This window comes from Oryx dammah, unplaced genomic scaffold, assembly GCF_014754425.2.
Source record: "Oryx dammah isolate SB20612 unplaced genomic scaffold, SCBI_Odam_1.1 HiC_scaffold_2, whole genome shotgun sequence".
Taxonomy (NCBI): Eukaryota; Metazoa; Chordata; class Mammalia; order Artiodactyla; family Bovidae; genus Oryx; species Oryx dammah.
This window is the reverse complement of record NW_024070186.1, coordinates 106274642-106290304: the sequence shown is the minus strand read 5'-3', so window position 1 is coordinate 106290304 and position 15663 is coordinate 106274642. Positions and strand designations below refer to the sequence as shown.

The 15663-nt window shown below is 37.2% G+C and overlaps 1 protein-coding gene across 2 annotated transcripts in view; it reads left to right on the top strand.

The window, feature by feature from the left end:
- The window catches only part of ALCAM (activated leukocyte cell adhesion molecule), a 227239-nt gene that overhangs the window by 163408 nt on the left and 48168 nt on the right, over positions 1 to 15663 (top strand). For both annotated transcript variants that reach the window (XM_040225481.1, XM_040225471.1), the window contains exons 3-6: positions 1391 to 1610; positions 8718 to 8782; positions 10247 to 10334; positions 10796 to 10978. In XM_040225481.1, the coding sequence (XP_040081415.1) occupies positions 1391 to 1610; positions 8718 to 8782; positions 10247 to 10334; positions 10796 to 10978 (556 nt within the window). The remainder of the gene's footprint in view (positions 1 to 1390; positions 1611 to 8717; positions 8783 to 10246; positions 10335 to 10795; positions 10979 to 15663) is intronic.

Below are 15663 nucleotides of genomic sequence, written 5' to 3'. Positions count from 1 at the left end.
GCGCTCACAGGACCTCTTCTTTGTGTTCTCATTGAGAGAGAGAGAGTGCTTGTGCTTCTTCCTCTTCTTATAAGGGCACTAATTCCATCATGAGGGTACCATCCCCAAGACCTCATCTAAACCAAATCATCTCTTAAAGGCCCACACTGGGGGTTAGGGCTTAGACATACAACTTTGGGAGGGTCACAAGCATTGAGTTCATAACAGTAATAAATAAAATAATTTTTTAAATGTTACTTCTCTTAACACCTTGAAATTTGTCATATACTTTAAAATGTCTTATTTTATTTTATTTTCTTCAAGACCTTGTGAGTTTAGTAAAAGAGAGTACACACATGTGTGCTCAACTGCTCAGTCGTGTCCAATACTTTGCAACCCCATGGACTGTAGCCTCCCAGACTCCTCTGTTCCTGGGATTCTCCAGGCAAGAATACTGGAGTGGGTTGCCATGCCCTCCTCCAAGGGATATTCCCAACCCAGGGATCGAACCCACATCTCCTGTGGCTCCTGCATTGCAGGCAGATCCTTTACCACTAGCACCACCTGGGAAGCCCCAAGTAGAAGAGAGATTGGCCTTTATTTTTGATTATTGTTATTAGGTAAAAGAATGTTTGTGAGAGCAAAGGAAGAAATGAATTATATGTCTCAGTGCTCTTGGCATAAGTCTATATGCCAGATTATATTTTATTTTGATAATAAGTTTTTATATGAAAGCCCTCTGAGCTAAGTTTTATGACTCAGATAGCAAAACCATGGGTTTCAGTGATTAATTGGATTCTATTGCTTTAATGGACATGATCCTTTTGCAAGGGCAAATATACTGTTCCTCCATGAAGATTCATTAAACTATGTTATGTGTAAAGGTCAGCTGTGTCAGTTCTGACTGAAACTGGAAAGTGTGGGCACATAAAGTATATGGATTAAAGTAATGAGCATGCTAAATATAATTGCCTAGGATTTCTAAATGACTGTTTGCAGCTCAAGTGTATGTTGCTATGATAGTTAGCTGAAAACCCTTTTGTAGCATAACACAAAACACATTTGTTTTCACCCATTTTTCTTTTATATTAGACATAAGGCCAACCCTTGTCAATTTCAAAACATACCAATTCTGTCCTTCAGATGCAAGAAAAGCTAGGACCCTTACGCTCCATCCTTTCATGTTTGTATACTTACTGATACCTGTAAAAGAACTTAAAGCTTTTCCCTTATGAAGAGTGATCCTCTGTAACCAAAGATTTATGTGAGGCTCATATCCAAAATTATTCTTCTTGGACAGAACTACAAATTTTGATGAATAACATGACCAAGAAAATTTTGTTGCTCTGACTGTAATTCTGAAATGTCTAAATATGCCTGTTTTTTAATATATTGTTACTTTAACTTTTAGGAAAAGCCCGATGGTTCCCCAGTATTTATTGCCTTCAGGTCCTCTACAAAGAAAAGTGTGCAGTACGACGATGTACCAGAATACAAAGACAGATTGAACCTCTCAGAAAACTACACTCTCTCTATCAGTAATGCAAGGATCAGTGATGAAAAGAGATTTGTGTGCATGCTAGTAACTGAGGACAACGTGTTTGAGGCTCCCACAGTAGTCAAGGTGTTCAGTAAGTAGTCCAAATGTAACTGCTAAGTGGGATTGATGATTGGTCCTAGAAAATGTTCTTTAGAAACAAGGCTGAGCTCTCTGTAGTGTCTCCTGTACTATTATCACTCTCTGTAGTGATACCTGTAGTGTAGCAGGTATCACGTAAGAGGACTTCTAGAGATCTTTGTTCTGCTCATGCATACTGTCAATGAGAAAAACAAAAACCTGAAATTCAAATAAGAATTTTATCTAGCAAAGAAACAGAATATTATTTTATTTGCAGTGAGGGAATAAAAGAATATTCTGTTGTTTTGTTGGATACAATTTCCTGTGATATGAAGTACTATTAAATAAAAACTACCCTGTGAACTTTTACTTTCACTGACATGTACAAATAAATGTTATGTGATAGATACTAATACATAGATACATAATATTGGGTTGGCCAGAAAGTTCATTGGGATTTTCTGTACAATGTTATGGAAAAATTTGAACATTTTTGATATACATACTCATGCATATCAATGCATACATAAATATGCATTAGGCTAAACCATATAAAATTGCCATTTTGATGTATAACAATAACAGATGCAAGCAGGAGACCTAAGTTTTCTGTATATGTGTGTATATATATGTATATGTGTGTGTACACACACACATTCTGACCTTAAGCACTTAATGCTTGTTGATTTACATTCTGAGAGTGTTCAAATGGTTTAGAAAAGTGCCATAAAATAAAGAAGTTCACCACACTCTGAAGGTGTATGTGGAATCCATCTGGGGGAAAAAGTAGAGTAGGATTGGAAGAAGAGAAAGTTGTAAAGAAGCTTGGAATAATTACTGTAGGTTACTTTGGCTAATGATACTATGTAGTTAATGTGAGGGTGCAAATAGCTCTGCAAATAAATGACTTGAGAAGTTCTAATTAAAATGTTTTATCTTTTAATATTTAAATAAAATATCCCACCTTTATTACATCATATCTTATAAATTACAGGGAGAAAAATAGATCTCAAAGGTTTCAGAATACCAGTCTTTTTTTTAATTAGGCAAGAACATCTTACTTTTCAGTTTTTTCCACTGTTTTCTGATAACTTGACAGCACCTAGAAATTATTCAGATAAACAGGGAAGAAAGAAACCCAGAGGGACTTGCTATTACAGCAAGTAACCTTGGATTTTTCCTGTTTCTCTTGTAATAGCCCATGCAACTAAGTAAGACCGTCCCTTAAGCATTTATATGGACTTCAAAGCTCCTCTGGGCTCACGACAAGGATTCAAAGAGTGCTTATACTATCAAAGAAGCCTTTGTTCTCCAGAAGAACCGTGTAAAAGCATATTACATGTTTCAGTTGATTACCTTTCAGCTTAGAAGGCACTTTCCAGAAACCATCAACTCAATTATTTTATGGATCAAACCAAATACCAAGTGTTTCTCAGTTATGCCCCCTTCTAGTAAACACCCCAGATAATCTCCATCCTGTATTTGCCAAAGTCCCATGTATTTTTTTCTTTCCTTTTATTTCACGTTTATGTTATTAGGAAGATGAATTTTGCACTGCTAGAAACACTTTTAATTAGGCCATGACATCATAAATATAAGTATAGAGGAATGTACTGCAGTAGGTACAGAGATTAAGTCATATCACTCTAAAGATTATGTGTATTGATGTCATTGTCACATTTCTCGTTATTATGTTAAAATTACCAAATATCAAGAAAATCTACAAGAAAGTTGAGAAAATCCAGGTTGTTCCATTTTTAGAATATAATTTTTTAAATGCCCAGAAATTCAGTTGGCTTAATTCGATAAAATTTGTAAGCTGCTTTGGAATACAAGGGATATCTATGATTGTAAAAACAAACTCATACCCTGCATACCATCAGCTCCCGCTACCCTCCTTCTCTTTTGAATGTTGTTGAAAACAAAGTGATTCTCAGAAACAGAATTTGCATTCCAGGCTCTGGGCCAGGGAGAATTTAAATAGATGAGTTATACATTTTTGGAAATGGGGTTTTATACTAGAAACTGTGGGACCCTCCAAGTCCAATTAAATAAACAGCACAGCTCATGATAAAGAAAGAGTTTGCAAGAGCATACAGGTACTCTGCTTTTTTAAAAAATAATGAATTTACTTTGGATCTTTATTTGTGAAGCAAATAGCAGCTGTGACATGGAGGCTTTCATTCTGTGCATGTACATATTGCAGTCACTTAAGAGTTACTAGGCTCATCAATCAGTCCTCTGTTTCCTTCTGTCGAGTCACCTAGCAACATGCATTGTGTACCACAGAATGAGTATGGTTAACATGAGCTAATCCCAAATCAGCTTGCTGCAGAATGTCCGCCTCATGAGCAAAGTCAAACTGTTTTCGTTCAAACTAGAGGCCATGACTGATCACTTTATTACTCTGATGAAGGTTTGTTTATTCAGTTCTAAGCTATATCTTTCATGAAAGAAATCATGCCAGTAAAGCAGACCAGATCCAAAATAAGTCTCATGCTTTGTCACCACTAATAAGGCATTTTTGTTTGTTTGGTAGTTGAATGGCACTAAAATCAGACTGTTTGCATTTAATATACATTTGAAATTCATAAAACTATCCCTTAGCCAGAGCAAACCTTTAAAAGTTCTCCCAAAGATTCATTGTTGTGATTGTGCAAAAGTCTTAGAGGTTGAATGCGTGCCCAGAGAGCCAAATGGCTGAATGGCTGTCAGTGGTCTAATAGGAAAATCACTGAACTGGTCATCAGGAGATCTCGCTTTGTTAGATCTGCTACTAATTTCTGACCTTGGACAAGTGATCACCAGTCAGGGCAAGGGGTTGTGAGTCTCTCCTCATCTATAAGTGAGTACTTCAGATTAGGTGCTGATTTTCTCATTCTGTTCCTAGGATTCTCTTGAGGAGCTAATGAATAAGTCTGAGGAAAGTGAGGAGCTGCTTCTGCTTGATTAACTAGAATTCTAGTCACTCAGTGTTTCAAAGTTTTTTCATGATATTTTGTTCAGGGGGGGAAAAATGAGAGAAGGGCTTGAGCACGAAAAAGCCTTTGAAAATCACAATCCAGCCTAATCTTCTGCACTGGTGTGTGTAGTATTAAAAGGAAGACTATTTCTGTGACTTCGAGTCTGGTGTCTACCTGGACCAGCCAGTTCTTCTCCTAGTAATGGTTGACATCACAGTGTTATTTTAGAGCTTTCATTTGGACACTCTGCTCAATATTTATCAGAACCGAGCATCCCTCCTCCAACCCTCCCTGTGAAAATTATTCATCTCAAACTGCAAGTCACTTCTTTTTTTAAATGAAAGAAGCAGAAAATAACCCTTTCAACAAATGAGATCTACTCTGTATATTTCATTTTGATCCTTTAAATGTATAAAATAATACTTCTTCCCATTTCATAAGGAAAATAAACTATAATTTCATGCTCATGATGACTACTTAAGGTACATCAAGAGATGATTGTCAAGAAAATACTGAGAGAAGCATCCATGACTCACTGTAGCCAGTGCACCTGCCTCTTCTTGCTCTCCTCCCATATCAAATTGAGCTTTCCCCTGGGTGGCTTTTGAGAATAACTCTAGTGCATTGTAGGTGATATAAAGTAGTTTTGTGTTCATCACTTCATCCTCACCTGACTGTGAAACCTTTGACAAAATTATTTTAATAATGCTAATAAATTTGTGACATGACTTTTCCTTTCAATTCTATACTTAGTTATGAATCCATGAATTATATTAAGATTAACTCACATAAAGCTTTTTTAAACACTTTGGAATCAATATGCAATTTTGCTAAAATAATATACGTCCTCTTTTATGGTCCTCTAACTGATACTCATAGATTGTTACAAGCTAATATGAGAGAAAGTTACCTGCAAAATATATATTTAAAATGAAATGTTTGAAACAAAAGTTTGAGAAAATAACTCAAAGAAATGCAGTTGGTATTAGCCTTCAGTTCAGTTCAGTTCAGTTCAGTCACTCAGTTGTGTCTGACTCTTTGCGACCCCATGAATCGTAGCACGCCAGGCCTCCCTATCTATCACCAACTCCCAGAGTTCACTCAAACTCACGTCCATCAAGTCGGTGATGCCATCCAGCCATCTCATCCTCTGTTGTCCCCTTCTCCTCCTGCCCCCAATCCCTCCCAGCATCAGAGTCTTTTCCAATGAGTCAACTCTTCGCATGAGGTGGCCAAAGTACTGGAGTTTCAGCTTTAGCATCAGTCCTTCCAAAGAACACCCAGGCCTGTTCTCCTTTAGAATGGATTGGTTGGATCTCCTTGCAGTCCAAGGGACTCTCAAGAGTCTTCTCCAACACCACAGTTCAAAAGCATCAATTGTTCGGCACTCAGCCTTCTTCACAGTCCAACTCTCGCATCCATACATGGCCACTGGAAAAACCAAATCCTTGATTAGACGGATCTTTGTTGGCAAAGTAATGTCTCTGCTTTTGAATATGCTATCTAGGTTGGTCATAACTTTTCTTCCAAGGAGTAAGCGTCTTTTAATTTCATGGCTGCAGTCACCTTACTTTCTCAATATTCAATATGACTTTCTCTTCTAAATAGAAAAATGAACAACTGTACAAAGAGAACCAAATTTTACATATCCTTTCATCAGGTTTCCCTGGGTTTGCTGCAGCTTTCTTTTATTGAAATAATAAGTTTTAGAAAGGACTTTTCCACATGGACATGTGGAAAAGACCAACAATTTTACCACACCCATATTGACAGTTATACAGAGTTTATAAACTACAGAATTACAGTAGAGGAATATATTCTACATTAGAGGAAATATGTGTCTAACCGAGTTGCCATCTGATTTTCATGAACTAGACATTAGTGCAACCTAACAAAACTGCCCACCTGCACTTTCTATTAAAAATCTAATTTTTTAGAGGTTCTTTTCAAATCTATATATACTCCAGGCATAGATAGTAACTGAAGAGGAAACAGAAAAGTATTTGCTCTTTTTTTCTTGTTAATCTCGACTTTTCATCAACCACATAAATTAATTTCATACCTTACCTCTTTTGAGCTCTGAGAGAGGTATCACTGAGTAGCTGACTTTAGTTCCCAGAGAACTTTCACTTACTCAAACCCCAAGATTTTCATTTTGTTTAAATATTTTGGATGCAGCCCTATCACAAAGGCATTGGACATTTGCCATAAAACATTGGATTCTGAACATAATTTAAGGTTTTATCAATAACTCAAGTTGTAATTATGAACATTAATGATTGTATTTTGAAATAGTGACAAAATTAAGACTTGCTGATGTGTAGAAGGCTACATATTTCCCAGAAATTGCTATTTATTTTGAGTATTTTTTTCAGTTTTTCATAATTTTTGGTCATTCTTAGCAATCAGGTAGCCAGGTCACTTCTTATTTGTGTTAATGTAATTGTTTGTAACTCTTTTCTCTTTTTCTATCTTTCTTCTACTTTTTAATTTTTCTTATATTTTCTTTTCAGTCTGTGCATTTAGAATATAGATAATTGCTCTTCAGGAAACTATATCAAGAAAATTATATTTCTAGAATTAATAGTAAATAGTCCAGAGAGGCAATGACAACCCACGCCAGTACTCTTGCCTGGAAAATCCCACAGATGGAGGAGCCTGGTAGGCTGCAATCCATGGGGTCGCTAGGAGTCGGACACAACTGAGAGACTTCACTTTCACTTTTCACTTTCATGCATTGGAGAAGGAAATGGCAACCCACTCCAGTATTCCTGCCTGGAGAATCCCAGGGACGGGGAAGCCTGGTGGGCTGCTGTCTATGGGGTCGCACAGAGTCGGACACAACTGAAGCGACTTAGCAGCAGCAGCAGGCCTCCTATAATTGAAGTGCAAGTTCAACACATAGGCAAATTCACTATTATATTCACTGTTCTAATTTCTAATATAAAATAATTGCAAAGGGAAAATTAACTCTGGATATTAACTTGAAGAAGATTACATTATTTTTGCCTGGAAACTTGGTGATACTCATTTTGCTGTTTCAAAGACTTTTTGTCTTCTTCCATGTTTCCTATAATGGTCTGGTTAGGTAACATGTCTGATAACTGAATTCCAAACTGAATAATAATTATAGAAAAGCGAATTTAGTTTGGTAGTAAAAGTACAGTGATGGTAGACAATAAGATTATGGAAGAAAGGATAGCTGGTTGTCTTTGTCTATTTATTTGAGAATAGAATCGTTCTCCATGAGACTCACAAAAATCAATGACAATGTGAGGAAATATCCACTTTCTATAGACTAATTGTTAGAGCTAATTAATAAGTTAAAAAAATTCATCAATGATAGACAACTAAAGGCTAGAATAAAATAAGTTTAAATAATACCATGTTGATCCAATTTGTAATCAGTTTTTCCCAAAGCCTCTATTAGAATATATGCTTATAAAACTTCCTATATTGAAAATGCCTCTGTCCATTATCTTAGGTTCCAAATGTGAAAGATATTCTCACATTTATTGTTTCATAATATAACTTCACTTAAAAGACAAAGTTTGAGATAATAGGAAACTTGAGCTTCTATATCCCTTAACCACTATATATTTCCCTTGATTTTAGAGCAGTGATATTTAAGCTACACTGTACCCCAAAATCCCCAGTGGAACTTGTTCTAAAAGTAGGTTTATAGGACTTCCCCTGGATATGATTCAGTTGGCCTGGTAGGGCTCAGAAATCTGTATTTTAAATAAGCGCCCCTGTGATCCAAATTCATGTGAACTCCAGTTTTCATCTAAAGAGGTGGAAATTATTGATAAGTAGAAAGTGCACATGGTAATCAATTGCAGATAATATATCCTCTTTAATACATTAACCTCTGTTACCATCTAAACCATACGCACTGTTTATAAAGCATCCAGAAAATGTTACCAATATTTTATTCACAGGAGTAATAAGCATTTAAAATAATATTTAATGTAATAAAGCAAATATCTGGAATGAGTAGCTAACCAGATTTCCTAATTATAGATTATATGGGAAAACTTTATTGTGTTGCTTATTTTTCTACTTTGAGTAAATTAATAATTTTTCTGTAAACCAAATCACAAATGTCCATTTTCTTCTTCCACCTGCACTTAAAATATTTCTCTGTTTAACTTTAGAGCAACCATCTAAACCTGAAATTGTAAGCAAAGCCCCATTTCTTGAGACAGACAAGCTTAAAAAGGTAAGAACTTATTTTTGATTGATTGCCTTTCCTTAGCCTATTGTTGAATGCCTTTCTTGTCCTCAGATGCCAGGACAAATTAGATAGACTTTGCTCTGTGGAGTTGCCAGTGTTCCAGGCACCAGTTAGAAAGTCTGCACAAGGTAGAAAGGACACAGAGGAAGGTATGGTTATTTCTGAAGGGAGGAGAGGGAGATGAGAGTTTCTTTTTAAAAAAAGCATAAATCTTTCTTGTTTGAATGAACTGAATGTTTAATGAAGTCATGGTAGATGAGTACATTTTCTGCACACCACAGCCAGAAAGGGCTTTCCAGCAGTATGAAATAATACCATGTGAAAGGAAATGGCATGGTTGGGAAACACACTGGAATTTTGGGTGCTCAGCCAGTGGGCAAGAGAGTCCAATAAGAGGTAAATCTCGAGAGTTAAGAGAGGCTGGATTATGACAAACCTTCTGTCATGTATAATGTTTGGTCTCTATCTTACTGACAAACCATTGAAAAGTTGAAGTAAAGGTATAAGATAAGACTTGTGCAATCATATTAATGGAGATTTGAAGGAAGGACAAAACTGCTGCTGCTGCTGCTAAGTCGCTTCAGTCATGTCCGACTCTGTGCGACCCCGTAGATGGCAGCCTACAAGGCTCCCCCATCACTGGGATTCTCCAGGCAAAAACACTGGAGTGGGGTGCCATTTCCTTCTCCAAGGACACAACTGGAGTTCCATATATGAGTACATCACTTGATTCATAATCTCATTTTCGCTAATTAAAATAGCCCAAATTTCCTTTATTGGAGGAAAAAGCAAGTTCAAAATTCTTTGAATCCAATTAAAGTTGACTGCATAATATTATTTAATAAACACTAAATATTAAAACCTGGAGTCGGAAATGACAACCTACTCCATTTCCAGTACTCTTGCCTGGAGAATCCCATGGACAGAGGAGCGTGGCAGGCTACAGTCTACAGGGTTGCAAAGAATTGTACATGGCTGAGCATATACGTGCATGCACAGATACACACACAGACACAAATATTAAAAACACATGTGAAGTACAGTGGTGAGGATTACAGTTCATGGTAAGTATATGTCATCTGAAATGTAGCATGAAGTTGAAGAGGCAGCCTCATTTTAACACTGTTAATGATTCTTTCAAATGCAGATCTATCAACCATGGTAATAGCCAATGTTAATGCAGTTATGTTATTTAGTTAATGTTAAAAATGAATACTGTCAAAATAAATTGGGCAATGCTTTTAAATGAATGTGATTTTATTAATGGTGGCAGCATCTACTGCACATTTTAAAATGGGCAAGACTATAATTTTAAACACAAGACATTGTTTTTATGTAAGAGTGCATTCATTCAGTCCTTAGTTGGGGCATCCCTTGAGAAGTCTGGGGCTTTCAAATGGACAACCCCTGATGGAACCAAGGTTGTAATATTTCCTCTCTATATTGCAGTTGGGTGAGTGCATTTCAAAAGACAGTTATCCAGATGGCAACATCACGTGGTACAGGAATGGAAAAGTTCTGCAACCTCTTGAAGGAGGTAGGTAAGAAGTGGGCAATAAATTCAGGAGACTTGTTTTGCCTTTCTCTTGTCCAAGCATTCTTTAGACTATCCTGAGTCTAAATGCATTGCCCTCTTTTGATTTATGACTCTATATTCTTTGTTACTTAAGTATCCATTAAATCAGTAAGGGATTTTTTTAAAACATCATTTTAGACCTTGTGCAGAAAAATCAAGAGCAGAGAAAATTATTTCTGTATATGTCATGTTCTAGAAGTTAATTAAAGTGAGTGGGAGATAAAATTCTCAGGGTTCTATTTCTGTCCATGTCTCTGATTCATGCTTTTGAAAAGACATCTACCTCACTACATGTCAATTTTCCCTCCTGTTAAATGCAGTAAGAAGGACAAAACCACTTCTCAAAGTTGCTATGACAGTTAATTAAGGGCTGTGATTTTCCAATGAAAGATCCTACCATTAGTGTTCTTTATTTTCTTCAGCGGTGGTCATAATTTTTAGAAAGCAAATGGACCAAATAACTCAGCTCTATACCATGTCTTCATCCCTGGAGTACAAGACAACCAAGGCTGACATACAAATGCCATTCACCTGCTCTGTGACATATTATGGACCATCTGGCCAGAAAACAGTTTACTCTGAACAAGCAGTTTTTGATATTTACTGTAAGTAATTCAATATAATTATACAATTTAATGTATTAGAAAAAACGTTCCAATGTTATTTTAAGTCCCAATTCATAAGCTCTTTGAATCTATTTTCAAATTCCCATCCCTGTTCCATAGTACCCAAGTAATATCTTCCTCTTTACAAGACCCATAGAATAAATGCTCAGCCATCTTATTATAGCTTTCAGTCTCTACTTTGTTATTTATAATCATCTCCTCTGTATTCTCTAACTTAGTCTGATTTCTTCTGTTAATTCTCAACCTTGGTACATAGTCATGGATTTTATAGGAGTTCAGAATGCCGCCTGATGGTTTTTTGCTAATGCTACTGCTGCTGCTAAGTCACTTCAGTTGTGTCCAACTCTGTGCAACCCCATAGATGGCAGCCCACCAGGCTCCCCCATCCCTGGGATTCTCCAGGCAGGAATACTGGAGTGGGTTGCCATTTCCTTCTCCAATGCATGAAAGTGAAAATTGAAAGTGAAGTCGTTAAGTTGTGTCCGACTCTTCATGACCCCATGAGCTGCAGCCTACCAGGCTCCTCCGTCCATGGGATTTTCCAGGCAAAAGTACTGGCGTGGGTTGCCATTGCCTTCTCCTGATGGTTTTCTGAATGAATGACAGATGAATAGAGACTTATGACTGATTGGTTTTCTCGATATGGAATTTCCATTTTAATAAAGAGAAATATATTAATAGTGTGATCAATTGCATAAGTTAGATAGGATGTTGAATTCCAAGGTATTTTGCTTAACTTTACACCACAGATTTTAAAACCTGGAATATTAGACTATAAAGCAACTTTCTTGATCATCCGATCTAAGTCCATTATTTTATTTAACAGCAAAATGAGACCCAGAGACTTACCCTAAATTAGCTTTAGCAACTGGATTAGAATCCTTTTCTCCCATGCTGTGTTCCTTCCATAAGATGGAAGTCAAGATAATATGATTTAGAGCAAAGATGCTGACAATCCAGTTTCATTGCTGGCAGTTACTATGTATTTCTAGAAAAGAAGCTTAACTACTCTGTCTCAGTTTTCATATTTTGAAATAGGAAAAATATAATTCTTAACTCATGGTGGTGTTATGGAGATTAAGTGAAATGAAAAATCTAAAATAGCACAATATGTAGCACATTAAATGCCTGTTAGTAAGTACTATTATCATTTTTACCTAATAAGCATATAGACAAGATATATTTCAGGGAATGATATAGAATATTTTACTATTTTTAATGAATTAGAAATTCCCATAATACTTCCATATGTTGTAGAATAACCTAATACTTCTACATCTATTTGAGAGAAAGGGTAGAAATGCCCATTAAACCTTCAAAGAGTTTTATCTCAGCTACATTTCTATTTGGGCTCCATGAAGTGCAGAATCTTATATAAAGAGTGAAACTGAAATTCCACTTGCTCTAACCATCATGAGATGTTTTGCCTTAAACTTTGTAAACAAGTTTCAACTTGATTTAAAAGCAAGGATTGAGAGGATTTCATCATGTACAGCTTATCTAAAATCAAACTATTATTTCTGTATGTGGAAACAGAACTCTGTTCAGAGATATTCAGTTGGAAATAAACTATCTTGGTGTAAGCACAGAAGTACAAGATAGGAAAGAACATCAAGATGAGTGAAAAGGATTGGAAAAGAACAGACTAGAAAAGCTTAGAAATAACAGAATATATGTCAATATCAGGCGTGGGGAAATAGATGGGCAGAAAAGTCCTTGGATGAATAAGAAGGAAATGATTTTACTATGGCTGGCTGTGCAGGGCACATTTGGCAGTGTTTTTGAGAAGGCACAATGTATGCAGTGCTGGCCTTCAAAGCTAAGACTCAAAAGTGCTTAAGACATAGTCCTGACATTCAAGGGGTTTCACCAATAGAGAAGATACATGCATCAGAAGGAAATTGTAAGTGCAACGTTGCAACTGGTAAGTGCCACAGAGACTCAGTGAATAGTCCTGAAAATTCAGGTGTCCAAGAACAGTGATCCCCAAACATTAGTGTGCATCAGAATCCCCTGAAGGACTTGTGAGAATACAGACTACTGGACCTGGCTCTAGAGTTTCTCATCCAGTAGGTATGAGACCCCGGTTTGATTCCTGCGTCAGGAAGATCCACTGGAGAATGGATAGGCTACCCATGCCAGTATTCATGGGCTTCCCTGGTGGCTCAGCTGGTACTGCAATGCAGGAGACCTAGGTTCAATCCCTGGGTTGGGAAGATCCCCTGGAGGCAGGAACGGGTACTCACTCCAGTATTCTGGCCTGGATAACTCCATACACTGTATAGTCCATGGGGTAGCAAAGAGTTGGACATGACTAAGTGATTTTCATTGCTCCAGGATGACTTCAGAGAAGAGAAGGAGGAGCTAAATGAGAAGTACAGAAGTATACATTCAAGAAAAAGAAATGTGATCAATTCATCTTCAGAGTTTTATAGAATCTACCTCTTTTATCTGTGTATATCTGATTCACAGTATACCTCTTTCATCTGTGTGTCTATAATTGTGCCTTTTGACACTGCCTAAGATTATGCCTTCTCTTGTGTTGTTGGAAGAGGGTGTTTGCTATGACCAGTGTGTTCTCTTGGCAAAACTCTATTAGCCTTTGCCCTGCTTCATTCCATATTCCAAGGCCAAATTTGCCTATTAGCCCAGGCATTTCTTGACTTCCTACTTTTGCGTTCTAGTCCCCTATAATGAAACACAAGAGAAGACTCTACACGTGGACATCACCAGATGGTCAACACCGAAATCATTTTGATTATATTCTTTGCAGCCAAGATGGAGAAGCTCTATGCAGTCAGCAAAAACAAGACCAGGAGCTGACTGTGGCTCAGATCATGAACTCCTTATTGCCAAATTCAGACTTAAATTGAAGAAAGTAGGGAAAACCACTAGACCATTCAGGTATGACCTAAATCAAATTCCTTATGATTATACAGTGGAAGTGAGAAACAGATTTAAGGGACTAGATCTGATAGATAGAGTGCCTGATGAACTATGGATTGAGGTTCATGACACTGTACAGGAGACAGGGATCAAGACCATCCCCATGGGAAAGAAATGCAAAAAAGCAAAATGGCTGTCTGGGGAGACCATACAAATAGCTGTAAAAAAAAAAAAAAGAGAGAGAGAAGTGAAAAGCAAAGGAGAAAAGAAAAGATATAAGCATCTGAATGCAGAATTCCAAAGAATAGCAAGGAGAGATAAGAAAGCCTTCCTCAGCGATCAATGCAAAGAAATAGAGGAAAAGAACAGAATGGGAAAGACTACAGATCTCTTCAAAAAAATTAGAGATACCAAGGGAACATTTCATTCAAAGATGGGCTCAATAAAGGACAGAAGTGGTATGGACCTAACAGAAGCAGAAGATATTAAGAAGAGGTGGCAAGAATACACAGAAGAACTGTACAAAAAAGATCTTCATGACCCAGATAATCACGATGGTGTGATCACTCACCTAGAGCCAGACATCCTGGAATGTGAAGTTAAGTGGGCCTTAGAAAGCATCACTACGAACAAAGCTAGTGGAGGTGATGGAATTCCAGTTGAGCTATTTCAAATCCTGAAAGATGATGCTGTGAAAGTGCTGCACTCAATATGCCAGCAAATGTGGAAAACTCAGGAGTGGCCACAGGACTGGAAAATGTCAGTTTTCATTCCAATCCCAAAGAAAGGCAATGTCAAAGAATGCTCAAACTACCGCACAATTGCACCCATCTCACACACTAGTAAAGTAATGCTCAAAATTCTCCAAGCCAGGCTTCAGCAGTACATGAACCAGGAACTTCCTGATGTTCAAGCTGGTTTTAGAAAAGGCAGAGGAACCAGAGATCATATTGCTAACATCTGCTGGATCATCAAAACAGCAAGAGAATTCCAGAAAAATATCTATTTCTGCTTTATTGACTATGCCAAAGCCTTTGTGTGGATCACAGTAAACTGTGGAAAATTCTGAGAGAGATGGGAATACGAGCTGCCTCTTGAGAAACCTATATGCAGGTCAGGAAGCAACAGTTAGAACTGGACATGGAACAACAGACTGGTTCCAAATAGGAAAAGGAGTACATCAAGGCTGTATATTGTCACCCTGCTTATTTAACTTATATGCAGAGTATATCATGAGAAACGCTAGGCTGGAAGAAGCACAAACTGGAATTAAGATTGCCAGGAGAAATATCAATAACCCCAGATATGCAGATGACACCACTCTTATGGCAGAAAGTGAAGAGGAACTAAAAAGCCTCTTGATGCAAGTGAAAGAAGAGAGTGAAAAAGTTGGCTTAAAACTCAACATTCAAAAAACTAAGATCATGGCATCCAGTCCCATCACTTCATGGGAAATAGATGGGGAAAAAGTGGAAACTCAGACTTTATTTTTTGGGGCTCCAAAATCACTGCAGATGGTGATTGTAGCCATGAAATTAAAAGAGTCTTACTCCTTGGAAGGAAAGTTATGACCAACCTAGACAGCATATTGAAAAGCAGAGACATTCCTTTGCCAACAAAGGTTTGTCTATTCAAGGCTATGGTTTTTCCAGTGGTCATGTATGGATGTGAGAGTTGGACTGTGAAGAAGGCTGAGTGCCAAAGAATTGGTGCTTTTGGACTTTGGTGTTGGAGAAGACTCTTGAGAGTCCCTTGGACTGCAAGGAGATCCAACCAGT